This window comes from Lontra canadensis, unplaced genomic scaffold (genome assembly GCF_010015895.1).
Source record: "Lontra canadensis isolate GAN:19392208 unplaced genomic scaffold, GSC_riverotter_1.0 scaffold7, whole genome shotgun sequence".
In the NCBI taxonomy this organism is placed as follows: Eukaryota; Metazoa; Chordata; class Mammalia; order Carnivora; family Mustelidae; genus Lontra; species Lontra canadensis.
The window spans coordinates 32,458,282-32,470,849 of record NW_022631001.1 but is presented as its reverse complement, the minus strand read 5'-3'; the positions used below and the strand labels follow the sequence as shown (position 1 = coordinate 32,470,849).

Here is a 12,568-nt window from a genome sequence, read left to right as displayed (position 1 = left end):
CTTCCTTCCTCCCTCCCTCCCTTCCTTGTTTCCTTCCTTCCTTCCTAAGTTTTATTTATTTAAGCAATCTCCACTCCCAGTGTGGGGCTCGAACTCACAGCCCCAAGATCAAGAGTTATATACTCTACGGACTGAGCCAGCCAGGCGCCCCGATCATAGCTGTTTTTTTTTTTTTTTTTTAAAGATTTCATTTATTTATTTGACAGAGAGAGATCACAAGCAGGCAGAGAGGCAGGCAGAGGGAGAGGGAGAAGCAGGCTCCCCACTGAGCAGAGAGCCCAATGCGAGGCTCGATCCCAGGACCCTGAGATCATGACCTGAGCTGAAGGCAGAAGCTTAACCCACTGAGCCACCCAGGCACCCCTGATCATAGCTGTTTTAAAATCTGTCTGTTGACCATAATATTTGGATCAAGTCAGGGTCAGTTTCTGTTGATTGACTCTTCTCTGGAGAATAGATCATGTTTTCCTGTTTCTTTATATGCCAAAAAATTCTGTTGAGTTGTGTCCTTGGTGTTGATTATGATATGTATAGACACTGGATTCTTCTTTTTTTTTTTTTAAACCTTCTTCTAAAGAACATTGAATTTTGTTTGTTTTGTTAAACTCTCTTCCCTGCAGTGAATGGCAGTTTAAATCTAGTTCAGTTCTTTTAGGAGAACTTATACACAGGGTTTGAGGCACCTCCTTTTGGTTCTCTTCAGAATTTCTTCCTCACTTCTCTATTGTGGTTGCCTTGAAGTCTGTCCACTGGTTTGTAAAGCTAGTAAGACTGTGGGTTTTGATTTGAATTTTAGCCATCTTTCATGGCACAGACTGGGACCTGGCTGGCCAAAAGCCATTAACAGGAGACACTTGCTTGATGTCATTACCTATTTTCAAATTTTGACCCTCTCTATTCCATCATAATCTGCTTGCCTTTTCGTTCCCTAGTACCTTCAGGTATTGTTTTTTATATTCTGTCCATGTTCATAGTTATCTGCAAGAGAGTTGGTTTCATAGGAGCTACTCTTCCATGACTGGAAGCATGGAAGAGTATTTATATGCATCATGCTGGATAGAAACAATTCTTCCTCTCTCTCTCTCTTTTTTTTTTTTTTTTTTTTTTAATATTTTGTTTATTTATTTGACAGGGAGAGAGAGAGAACACAAGCAAGGGGAGCAGCAGGCAGAGGGCAAGGGAGATGCAGACTCTCCACTGAGCAGAGAGCCTGATGCAGGGTCCCCCCCACCCCGCCCCGGGATCATGACCTAAGCCAAAAGCAGACACTTAACCAAGTGAGCCACCCAGGTGCCCCATCTTCTTCTTCTTTTTTTTGGCGGGGGGTCTTTAAAGATTTTATTTATTTATTTATTTATTTGAGAGAGAAAGATAGAATGAGCTGGGATGGGGAGCTGGGATGGGGAGGGGCAGAGGGAGAGGACTCCCTGCTGAGCAGGGAACCCAACTCAGGGCTTGATCCCAGGACACTGAGATCATGACCTTTGCTGAAGGCCAAGGCTTAACCAACTGAGCCACCCATGTGCCCTAGATATAAATTATTCTATTGACAATCATTTGTAGTTTCACAAATGTTTATACTATCCTTCCCTTCTAAGAGACTGGATATAAAAATGCCTTAGGGTTAGGGTTTATAAAAAATTAAAAAAAAATGCCTTAGGGGCATCTGGCTGGTTCATTCGGTAGAGCATGGGACTCTTGATCTTGGGGTTGTGAGTTCAAGCCCCATGTTGGATGTAGAGATCACTTAAAAATAAAAAATCTTAAAAAAAGTGCCCTTAGGGGCGCCTGGGTGGCTCAGCGGGTTGAGCCTCTCTCTGCCTTTCGGCTCAGGTCATGATCTCAGGGTCCTGGGCTCAAGCCCCACATCAGGCTCTCTGCTCAGCAGGGAGCTTGGTTCCCCCTCTCTCTCTGCCTGCCTCTGTCAAATAAATAAATAAAATCTTAAAAAAAAAAGTTTCAAAAAAAAGTGCCCTTAGCTCTTGCTCTTTTCTCTCTCTTTTTTTTTTTCAAACTTCAAATTTTGTGTAAAGCTTCTTGAGTATATGTCAACTCTAATTACTGATAGGTTTAGAAATTGAAATACTTTTATTTGGTATATTTAATCAAGATGGAGGTATAACAGATGTGACCCATAAACACTTTCTTAGGGAATGATGGTTACTTTTATTTTTCTTCAATCTAAGCTGACACTATGTTCTGGAGAAGCTTTGTGTAATTTAACATAAACCAGGTGGGGATTTGACTATATTGGGTCTTTTTCACATAGCTGTTTGGAACCTGCCTTTTCGTATCTGTACTACCATTTCAAAACCATCACTGTTTCCCACACATGTAATACATTTATTATAAATGTGTGGCTTTGAGATTTTGGTGAAAAATTTTTTTTTTTTTTTAGATTTTGTTTCTTTTGGAGAGGGAGAAAGAGCGAGCCTGATTGGAGGGGGGAGGACAAAGGGAGAGGAAAGAGAATCTCAGGCAGACTCCCCATTGAGTGCAGAACACAGCATGGGACTTGATTTCACAGCCCTGAGATCATGACCTGAGCTGTAATGAAGAGCAGGATGCTTAACCAACTGAGCCACCCATGCTCCCCTTGGTGGACATTTTCTGATGACCTTTCAGATGACTTCAGATACAAATTTTGAGGATAAGATTTTTTTTTTTCTTTTTTTAACTCATTCACATATGTGTGTATGTTTAAAAAGAGAGAAGTTTGCATTTATAGACTTCTCATGATAAGAAACCAGAAATAATGTTGTCATCATTAACCCAGAAAGCAGTTATTTAGTAGTGCATATGTTTTATTTTAGACTGTATGTAAGCCTACCAATTTAGGCTCATCTGTAAGTGGTCAAATGTTTCCTGCCCAAATTGGAGAAACATTTGGAGCTGTGGCTTCTGACTTTTTTGGGTCATGGAACCCTTTGAGAATCTGGGGGCGCCTGACATGGTTTAGCATCTGCTTCCAGCTCAGGTGCTTAAGTATCTGAGAATCTGGAGGCGCCTCAGATGGTTAAGCATCTGCCTTCAGCTCAGGTCCATGATCCCAGGGTACTCGGATCGAACCCGACATCTGTCTCCCTGCTCAGCGGGAAGCCTGCTTCTCCTTCTTCCACTCCCCCTGCTTATGTTTCCTCTCTGACTGTGTCTCTCTCTGTCAAATAATAAATAAAATCTTAGAAAAAAAAAAGTGATGAAAATTGCGTTTCTCTTTAGAAAAATGCACATATTTTCATACAAAATGTTGTAAAGTATTTCAGAGAGTTTAGGGTTTGCTTTGAAGTTTCTCAGTTGTAAGTATCCCTTATTTAGAATTATTCAAATCAAGCTAGTTACCAACAGGGTAGATAGCAATACAAATGTCAGTTTGTTTCTTGCTTGGTCAAAGCAGAACAAGTAAACAAAGAACCTGTTAGAAGTTCTTGTAAGGCGTGCAGGCTTAAAAAAAAATCTGTTATGGTTTATCTGAATTGTACTTCCCCAGGGACAGATTCACAAAGATAGACTGACACCTAGTTGTCTAATTTTTAAGTTGCTGTTAGAAATGGGCCTTAATTCTGGCATCCAGACCTTATGACATTTGTGGACTCTATATGTGTTAGGCAAATAAGTAGTTACTGTTTCCAGGACAATAGGACAGTTGTGGTTGCATGTCTTATTCCTAGTATCATTTGAATTTCCAAAGGTCTAAATAATTAGGGATTTAAGCGATCTCTGACATGTACAGGTTTCCTGAGGGGGGTCTCTGTAGATGTTCCTGAGGCATTAAGTCTCTACTGCTTAGTCTGAAAACTATAGCCCTCAGCAAATGATGAAAGACTGAATTGTTTTAATAAAAATATCTTAGGTTTGTGAATCCCCTTCCTCTGTGACTTTTCTGATACTCTATATAGGGTGCTGTAGTGAACATGGTTTGGTCTCAGGGCTCTCATACCTCTTATACACCCCCTTTCTCCTTGCAATGAAAATACTATATTCCCGATACTGGTCCAGTCCAATACACAGAAGGACTCATGTCTAAGATTGGCAGTCTCAGTGGTGCCTTTACTGACTCTTTAACAAGAGATCTTTACTTAGCTTGTTTGAAAAAGGGGCAGGAGGTGAAGAGGTGCTGCGAAGGATAGAGTATCTAAAGACCACTTCTTCTTGTGATTCATAACCTCCCCCTCCTCTTTGTCTATACTCCGTTTCAGTTATTTTCACCTCTGGCCTTTTCTCACTGGTTGTTTGAAATGGTCTATTCTATCCTTTGAATGCTCATTATGTCTTGGGGTCACCTCATAACCATCTTAAAAAAAATATGCTTCTCTAAAGACTTTCATTAGGGACAGTGGAAACTGCCCTGATTCCTGTTTCTGTTGAAGTATTTTGTGGTTTTTAGTGAGGGGATTTTCTGGCCTAGTAAGGAAGAAATGAGCAAACTGACAACTACAAGTGAGGAAGCTTAGGAGGAAGACATAGTTATCTTCTCAGAACTGAATGAGTTTAAATGCATATTCTGAGAATTTCAGAGTGTAGACAAGATCATTATGTCAGCTGCTTGCTGTTTAATTTTTCTGTACAGTGAGTACAGCCTTGCCATGGGTGTGTTCACAGGTGTTACTGGAAGCTTAAGACTAGCTGTACATAGCTGTAGGGGCTGTATTGCTACCACTGTTACCAGCTGCTTGCTGATTTTGCCAGTCTTTAGTGGAGATTACAAAATGTATTTTGAGAGGTGAAATTTGCTGGAAAAGAGTTTCGGAAAACTCAGTTTGGAAGAAGGCAGGAAATGAGAGGAATTGAAATTGTGTTACTGGCTTTACTTGTCAGAAGTTGAAAGTTATGAATAAGTGTGCCTCTTATGTTGATGGCAAAATCTGAGAGAAAGTGGAAATGAGTGTTTTTAGTTATAAATGATAACTTTCTGGCTGGAATCCTTATTAATTTCTCGACCAAGTACCTTAGAGTTACTATAAACTCTTTAGAAAGCTAAGATGTCTCTGGGATGATTTAGAGTGAAGAGCTATGCGACTTTAGGTTTATCCCAATCCTGTTTCGGAAGAATGCAACTACCTTAATCACTAGCTTCTTTGGGTTCCAAACCAACTCAGAACAACTATAGAACAGAATTTGTAGTATCAGCTAGAACATGTGAGCAGGATCTTGTGCAAGTGTGCTCTCAGTGGTTGGACCACATAGAATAAAGGTCTGGAGCCTCCCAGATAATAACCTCCCTGTGAAGTGATTATTTGTGTATATTCTTTTTTCCTGTACATTTGAGAGGACAGGTGCTTCATTTTGTTCATTTCTGTCCCCTCAGTACCCAAGGCCCTGTATGACATGATTATTCAATACATAGATATCAAATTCATTCGAATTATTTTTGATCATGTTTTCCACATATTTTTCCATGACTCCTACCAAATTTATTTGTTTGAAATATTTGGGTACATTTAATTTGTCCCCTATTCCCTAACTCCTTAGGAAAAGCAGTATTTGGGGCGGGATACTTTTGGATAAAGTAGCAGTGACTTTATAGTAATTTGATACCTGTTGAGCTCTTCATCTCATTATGCTGCATTGTAATTTTTTTTTTTTTTCCCCAAAGAATTGTGTTAGTAGTTTTAGTTAGGTTTGGTTTTAATGATGTAGAGTAGAAATTATGAAAGGGCATCACACAGAGTAAGGGTAAGTATTATTTTGTGAAATTGTTTTAGGCAAATTTATATGTACACATCATGTATGTATATATTGCTTCATGATGTAACATTTGTTTCATACTGGAGTCATGGTCAAAAAAGTTTGAATAATATTGCTTTATTGTAATACTCTGTTATTTCATTTATCATATAGCATTATGCCAGTACATACAGGCTTCTAAAGCCAGGGATGGTGCCAGCCCTTTCATTTCCAGTACGACTGAAGGTAAAAACAAAACAAAATTGAGAACACCCAAGCTTTCTGGTGGCTTTTACATGTCTCTACAGTGGTATTTTGTACCTTTGACCTTCTAACTTTCTTGTGCCCTTTTTTGACCAGTAGGTTTTTCATATTTGAGTCCGTCTAGGTGGTGGGTTCTTTGGTTCTTCCTCTTTTCACTTTAATGTTCTTTATTTCAATATATTCTAATGTTTTTAGGGGGGAAGGGGAAACAAGGTAGAATTTTAGAAATTTCACATTTTTCTGAATTGACAAAATATCTCATTAGATTTACCCTGAAATTTGCTTTTTTAAATGTTAAATCTTTTAGTCCCTTCGTGTTTCTTCAGAGATCATAGAAATGCATACTTTATTCTGAATTTAAAATCATTTATGCTTCTATGATATCAGTTGACTTTAAGCAAACTAAATGTGGTTTACAGGGAAAAAAAGGTGAATATAATCCTTTGTCATTCCTTATGCTGTTTCCACTCCCAAGAAGATTAACCAGTGGTTTTAGTAATAATTCATTTTCAAGAAAAGAAAAGATAGCTAGTGGTGTCCACTCTTAACCATGCTAAACCTTTTCAGCTTCTTTACTTACCTAATAACTTTAATACCTTTCCTGTTCTTAGATGGTTGGCATACTAACTCCTTTGCCTTTATTTCTGTACGTTGCTGGACTACCAAGCTCAGACAGTCATAACTCCGTGATTTTGAGGGACTCTGTAGAGATGATTTGCTTCATTCTTTTTCTTGCAGGAGAAAATTTTGAGCAGACACCCCTGAGACGAACATTCAAGTCTAAGGTCCTTGCCCGATACCCTGAGAACGTAGAATGGAATCCCTTTGACCAAGATGCAGTGGGAATGGTTAGTATTTCTTAGCTACAGGTATGAAATAATTTACAAATGAATTTACAGTAGAACTGTGAGTCCAGACTATGATAGCAGCAGTTCCACTAACTACCAGTAACTTTTGAAGAAGGGGCTGTCTGCATATTACTCATGATTCTGCATTTTGATCAACATATCAGATACACTGGAAATCACATTGTTTCTGTTTTGTCAGACAAATGCATAGTAATGGTTCAGTGAACTTTGAGGTACTGAGCTGTTTGGTTGCTTATAGTACTTAGATTACATGGTGAGTCTGATTTAAAACAGTTTTCTCTCATTCTCAGTTGTGTTTATCCGAGTGATATGGCAGAAATGTATTTTGTTTCATCCTAATTTTGGACAGGACAGCATTTTTTTTTTTTTAATATGAGAGAGAGAGAGCATGGCACAGGCTGTGGGGAGGGGCTGAGGTAGAGAGAAGCAGACTTCCTGCTGAGCGCAGAGCCCAAATTAGGGCTCAACCCAGGACCCTGAGATCATGACCTGAGCCAAAAGTCAGATACTTCACTGACTTTTATTTGTTAACTCCAAGCTGCTAGGGGATCATATGGAGATTGATTGATTTAGGTCAGTTTGATTAGCTATCTCAAGTTTTTTATATAACCCATCTGAGTTAAAGTGAAAAAAGTACGTCTTTATCCTGATTATGTCATCTCCTTGCTTTATGTGAAATGCTCCCTTTTTTCCTATGAAAAGAGAAGGTTCTCTTCATGACAGGGTTTTGTGAGCTGATAGAATCTAAAACTTTGTTTTTTAGGTGCAAAGTTGGATTTGTCTAGTATATAGGTATATTTCCAGCATCGTTTTCATGTAAATGCTGTCATGCTTAACCACCTACCTAAATTCTCCGAGCTTTCTCTTACCTCCTTATCTTTGTGGATTTTCTTCCTGTCTTTGAAATACCATCTTTCCCTTGTCTGACTGATGAATTCTAATATCACCTCATCTATGAAACCTTTTCTGATGTTCCTGGGCTGGGTTGTCTATTCTGTGTTGCCCTAACACTTTGTTTTTGGGTAGTCCTGATAACTGCATTATAATTTTATTTACTCATATGTCTTAGAATGGGAGATTCTTAGGACAGATATTTTGCTGCGTTGATCTTGACATCCCAAACACCTAGCATAGTAGGTACTCTGTGAGTAAATGAATAGTGGTGGTATTCTGAAAAGAGGACCAGCAGTGAGTGTTCTCACCACTTGTTTCCTTGTTGTCTTTTGCAGCTATGCATGCCCAAAGGGCTAGCATTCAAGACCCAGGCTGATCCCAGGGAGCCCCAGTTCCATGCCTTTATTATCACAAGGGAGGATGGCTCCCGGACATTTGGGTTTGCACTCACATTTTATGAGGAGGTGACCAGCAAGCAGATCTGCAGTGCAATGCAGACCCTCTACCACATGCATAATGCTGAGTATGATGTCCTACATTCTCCCTCTGTTGATGGTCGAGACCATGGCATGGAGGATGGTGAAGGCACTCCTGGAACCAAGCTTCAGCGCTTCAACTCCTATGACATTAGCCGGGACACGCTCTACGTCTCTAAGTGCATCTGCCTCATCACACCGATGTCCTTCATGAAAGCATGTCGGAGTGTGCTGGAACAACTTCACCAGGCAGTCACTTCACCTCAGCCCCCTCCACTGCCCCTTGAGAGCTACATATACAATGTACTCTATGAGGTGCCACTCCCACCTCCTGGCCGGTCCTTGAAGTTTTCCGGGGTCTATGGGCCAATAATCTGCCAGAGACCAAGTACCAATGAGCTTCCCTTATTTGACTTCCCTGTCAAAGAAGTCTTTGAACTGCTTGGGGTGGAAAATGTGTTTCAGCTTTTTACTTGTGCCCTTCTGGAGTTTCAGATCCTGCTCTACTCACAGCGTAAGTCAGTGCTTACTAGAGCTTTCTCCCTATATAGGGCTTCCCTTCTTTCCATATTGAATACAGTGGAACTGACTGTAAAGGTCACGGGCCGTTACAGTTTGAGCAAAACTCAGATCTTTTGCAGGTGGGTGGTAGATGGCAAACTGATGGAGCACAAGAGGGCCACAGTTTCTAATTGGCTGTCATCCTGGCCTTTTGCTGGGCACTTAAGCCTGGGAGGAGTTCCTTCCTGGCATCCCTTCTAATTGATGCTGAAAAGAGTGGTAGGAAATGATGGTTCTGGAAAGCTGACTTTTCATCATTCTGCAGTTACTTTTGCCCCTTCTGCAACCTGACAGTAAAACTGAGGATTCCCAAATAATGATCCTTTGAGAAAATGAGGATGTATTACTTCTTCCTGTTGTTTGTTATAACTGATTTTTATAAATTAGAGGTGAACTGAATGTAAGGGGCAGGTTTGGACAAAATAGTAAAGTAGATCAGAAGAAAACAGATGTTTATTAAATAAATCAGAAAAATAACATAAAACTTATTCATTCAGTACCTATTTATTTAGACCTTACCATGTGCCGAGCATTGTTTCAGGGACTAGAGATACAGTGGTAGACAAAACAGGTAAAAATCCTTCCTGTAATGGAACTGATCTTATAGTGGAGAGCAAGGGGGTGACTAAATAAAGTTTATAGTGTGTAAGGTGGTATAAGGTCTATGGAGAAAAATAGAACAGGGAAGAGGATGGTATTTGGGGAAGGGAAGTTGCAGTTTTTTTTAAAAAGATTTTTTAAAATTTATTAGAGAGAGAGAGAGAGAGGGCATGAGCAGGGAGGGAAGGAGGGGGGTAGAGGAAGAGGGAGAAGCAGACTTCCCACTGAGTGGGGAGCCGGATGCGGGCCTCAATCCCAGGATCCTGGGATCATGCCTTGAGCCAAATGCAGATGCCTAACTAACTGAGCCACCCAGGCACCCCTCCACTTTTTAACAGAGTGATTCGTTTAAGCCCTCTCTGAGTGACCCTTGTTAATATCTGTGAGAAAAGTATTCTAGGCAAAGGGCATAGCACATATAAGGGTTTTGAGAAGAGAATGTGCTTGTTATGTTCGAGAACCGTTGAGAAAACTGGGTGGATAGTACAGAGTGAGAAAGCAGGAATATAGAAACAGATGTTGTTAAGACTTAACAGGAGCTTAGGTTTTACAATTGTAGTCCACTGTAAGGACTTTGTTACTCTGAGATGCATAGTCATTGTAGGTTTTAAGTTTTTTGACTCTTTATTTTGAAGTAGTTTCCAGCTTATGGAAGAGTTGCAAGAAATGTTCAAGGAACTTTTTGTGTGCTCTCCCACAATTCACCAATTATTAACATTTGGCCACATTTGTCTTATCATTCTCTTTCTCTGTGTGTGTGTGAACATAAAACTGAACCATTGAGAATCGTCGCAGATCCCATGTGCCTTGACTCCTAAATGTGTCAGCTTTTATTTCATAAGAGCAAAGACATTTTCTTACATAACCATAGTATGATTATCAAATTTAGAAAATGTAACATTGTTACAATATTGTATTCAGGTTTCACCATTGTCCCAAAAATACCTACTTTGCTAATTTTTTTTTTAAATTCCTGATCTAGGGTCTTGTCTAGTAACATGCCTTGCTTTTACTTTTTACTTCTTAATGTCTTTCATGACATGGACATTTTTGAAGAGTGCAGGCAAGGCATTTTGTAGAATGTCCTCCAATCTGGGTTTGTCTGATGTTTCCTCGTGATTAGATTCAGGTGTTAAACATTTTTGGTTATAATACACAGAGGTGAGGTTGTGATTCTCTCAGTGCCTTGTATTAGGAGGCATAATGTGTGTTTTTATCATGACAGGAAGCGCTTGATGTCAGTTTGCCCATCTTTGATAATGTTAATTTGATCATTTGGTTAAGATTATGTTTGCCAGGTTTCTTAAATGGAAAGTTGTCCTTCTTCCCTTTGTAATTAGTAAGTTGTGGGAAGTTATTTTGAAACTGTAAATATATTGTTCCTCTTTGAAGTTTTGCCCAATAGATTTAACATCCATTGATGATTCTAGTCTGAATTATTTAATACCATCATGGTCACAAAATGGTGATTTTTCTAGCTCCATTTATAATTATTGATTTATTTATACTTTATTTATTTATTTTTTAAAAAATTCATTTAGTTATTTGAGAGAGAGAGCTCACAAGCAGGAGGGGCAGAGGGAGAGAGAATCTCAGACAGACTCCATGCCAAGTGTTCAGCCTGTCAAGGGGTTTGATCTAACAACCTAAGATCACGAACTGAGCCAAAACAAGAGTCAGATGCTTAACCGACTGTTTGACCCAGGTGCCCCTCCATCTATATATATTAGTTATCATTGTACTATAAGGAATAACATTTATTTTTCCTCGTTTGTTTAGTATTATATGGACTCATAGATTTTTATTTTGTTCAGTAAGTTAGGTACCTATAATGCAGGGGAGATGTTGTAGACATGGGAGAAGGAGGATTGAAATGGAAATATGACAGGTGACATTTTCCATCAGAATTTGGGTTAAATTTCCCAGAATATGGGTTATTTTATCAATAATAGAGCAATAATGCAATCAGTAATACAAATTTTAAGAGGTTTGAAGGCGATTAAGAAGGTTTGTGTATAGACTCAAATGGAACTCAGGACCTAAAGCCATGTTTATAGCATGGACAGGAAAAAAATTTTTCCAAAAAAATTCCTGGATATTGTTGAGCAGGGCTGATGGTAAAATGGTGTTGCCTTTTATTGCATGTAGGTTATGCTCTCTATTAATAGTTAAACAGTTGAGGTTGGTTTTCTTGAAATAGTTTTTATTTATGATTCAAAGGCCTCAGGTGGATGAAAATCTTTCTGGCCTTCCAAAAACATGTCATCAACACTCACAGTGTTGCCCACTGCATGTCTCGCCTACTGAATAGAAAAGAAGTGTAACTTAGGGAAAAAATGCAGGCAAAATGGTATGAGTTACAAAGTGTAACCCATTGGATGACTGAACTGACAGTTATAAGAATTTTTTTTTTTTAACTTGTACTCCTGGGTAATGTTTGTTCTTTGTATAGATACAGGTTTTTTAATAGTGTATTTTTTACCATTTGCTGTTAAATTGTATGTAGAGAAGTTCTTTACCTGATATGAGTTAATAGGGTAGTAGATTGGATAATTGAAAAAGTCATTCAAGTCTGATAATCATAAAAATTATACATATATCCATTAAACATTGTATTTTAGCTTAAAACATGACTGTATAATAACTAGTCTTTTGATGAAGGGACTAGGTATTTCCTTTGATTATTGGTCTCCTAATCAGATATCTGCATTTTTTTTTTTTAAATAATCCACACACATAATGCATTCACTAGGTTTTCTAGATACATTTTGTTTTTAAAAGGGGAGTGAGGGGGCGCCTGGGTGGCTCAGCTGGTTAAAGCCTCTGCCTTTAGCTCAGGTCATGATCCCAGCATCCTGGGATGGAGCCCCGCATTAGGCTCTCTGCTCAGCAGGGAGCCTGCTTCCTCCTCTCTCTCTCTCTGCCTGCCTCTCTGCCTACTTGTGATCTCTGTATGTCAAATAAATAAAAATAAGATCTATAAATAAATAAATAAATAAATAAAAGGGGAGTGAGAATTTAATGAACCTTGCAAAAGAACCAGAATGGAGACTACTTATAAATTTTTGCAGTTTTCCCTGGTTGTTGTTGTTGGTTTTTTTTTTTTTTTTTTTTTTGCACTTAATAGCCTCATGATACGCTTAATTCAATTATGGTATTTTTTAGCCACTTTGCATTACTCAGTCTTTTTATTTATATATTTATATATATATATATATATATATATATTTTTTTTTTTTT

General features: G+C 38.7%; 1 protein-coding gene across 6 annotated transcripts in view; it reads left to right on the top strand.

Annotated features, from left to right (window-relative positions):
- DENND5A (DENN domain containing 5A) overlaps positions 1-12,568 on the top strand; it is a 99,271-nt gene that overhangs the window by 30,054 nt on the left and 56,649 nt on the right. For 5 of the 6 annotated variants that reach the window (XR_004382158.1, XM_032853436.1, XM_032853438.1 and 2 more), the window contains exons 2-4: positions 5,839-5,910; positions 6,667-6,776; positions 8,027-8,681. Coding sequence is in view for 5 of the 6 variants with exons in the window: in XM_032853436.1 (XP_032709327.1) it covers positions 5,839-5,910; positions 6,667-6,776; positions 8,027-8,681 (837 nt within the window). In the remaining variant the exon portion in view is untranslated. The remainder of the gene's footprint in view (positions 1-5,838; positions 5,911-6,666; positions 6,777-8,026; positions 8,682-12,568) is intronic. The other variant, XM_032853435.1, reaches the window with a different exon arrangement.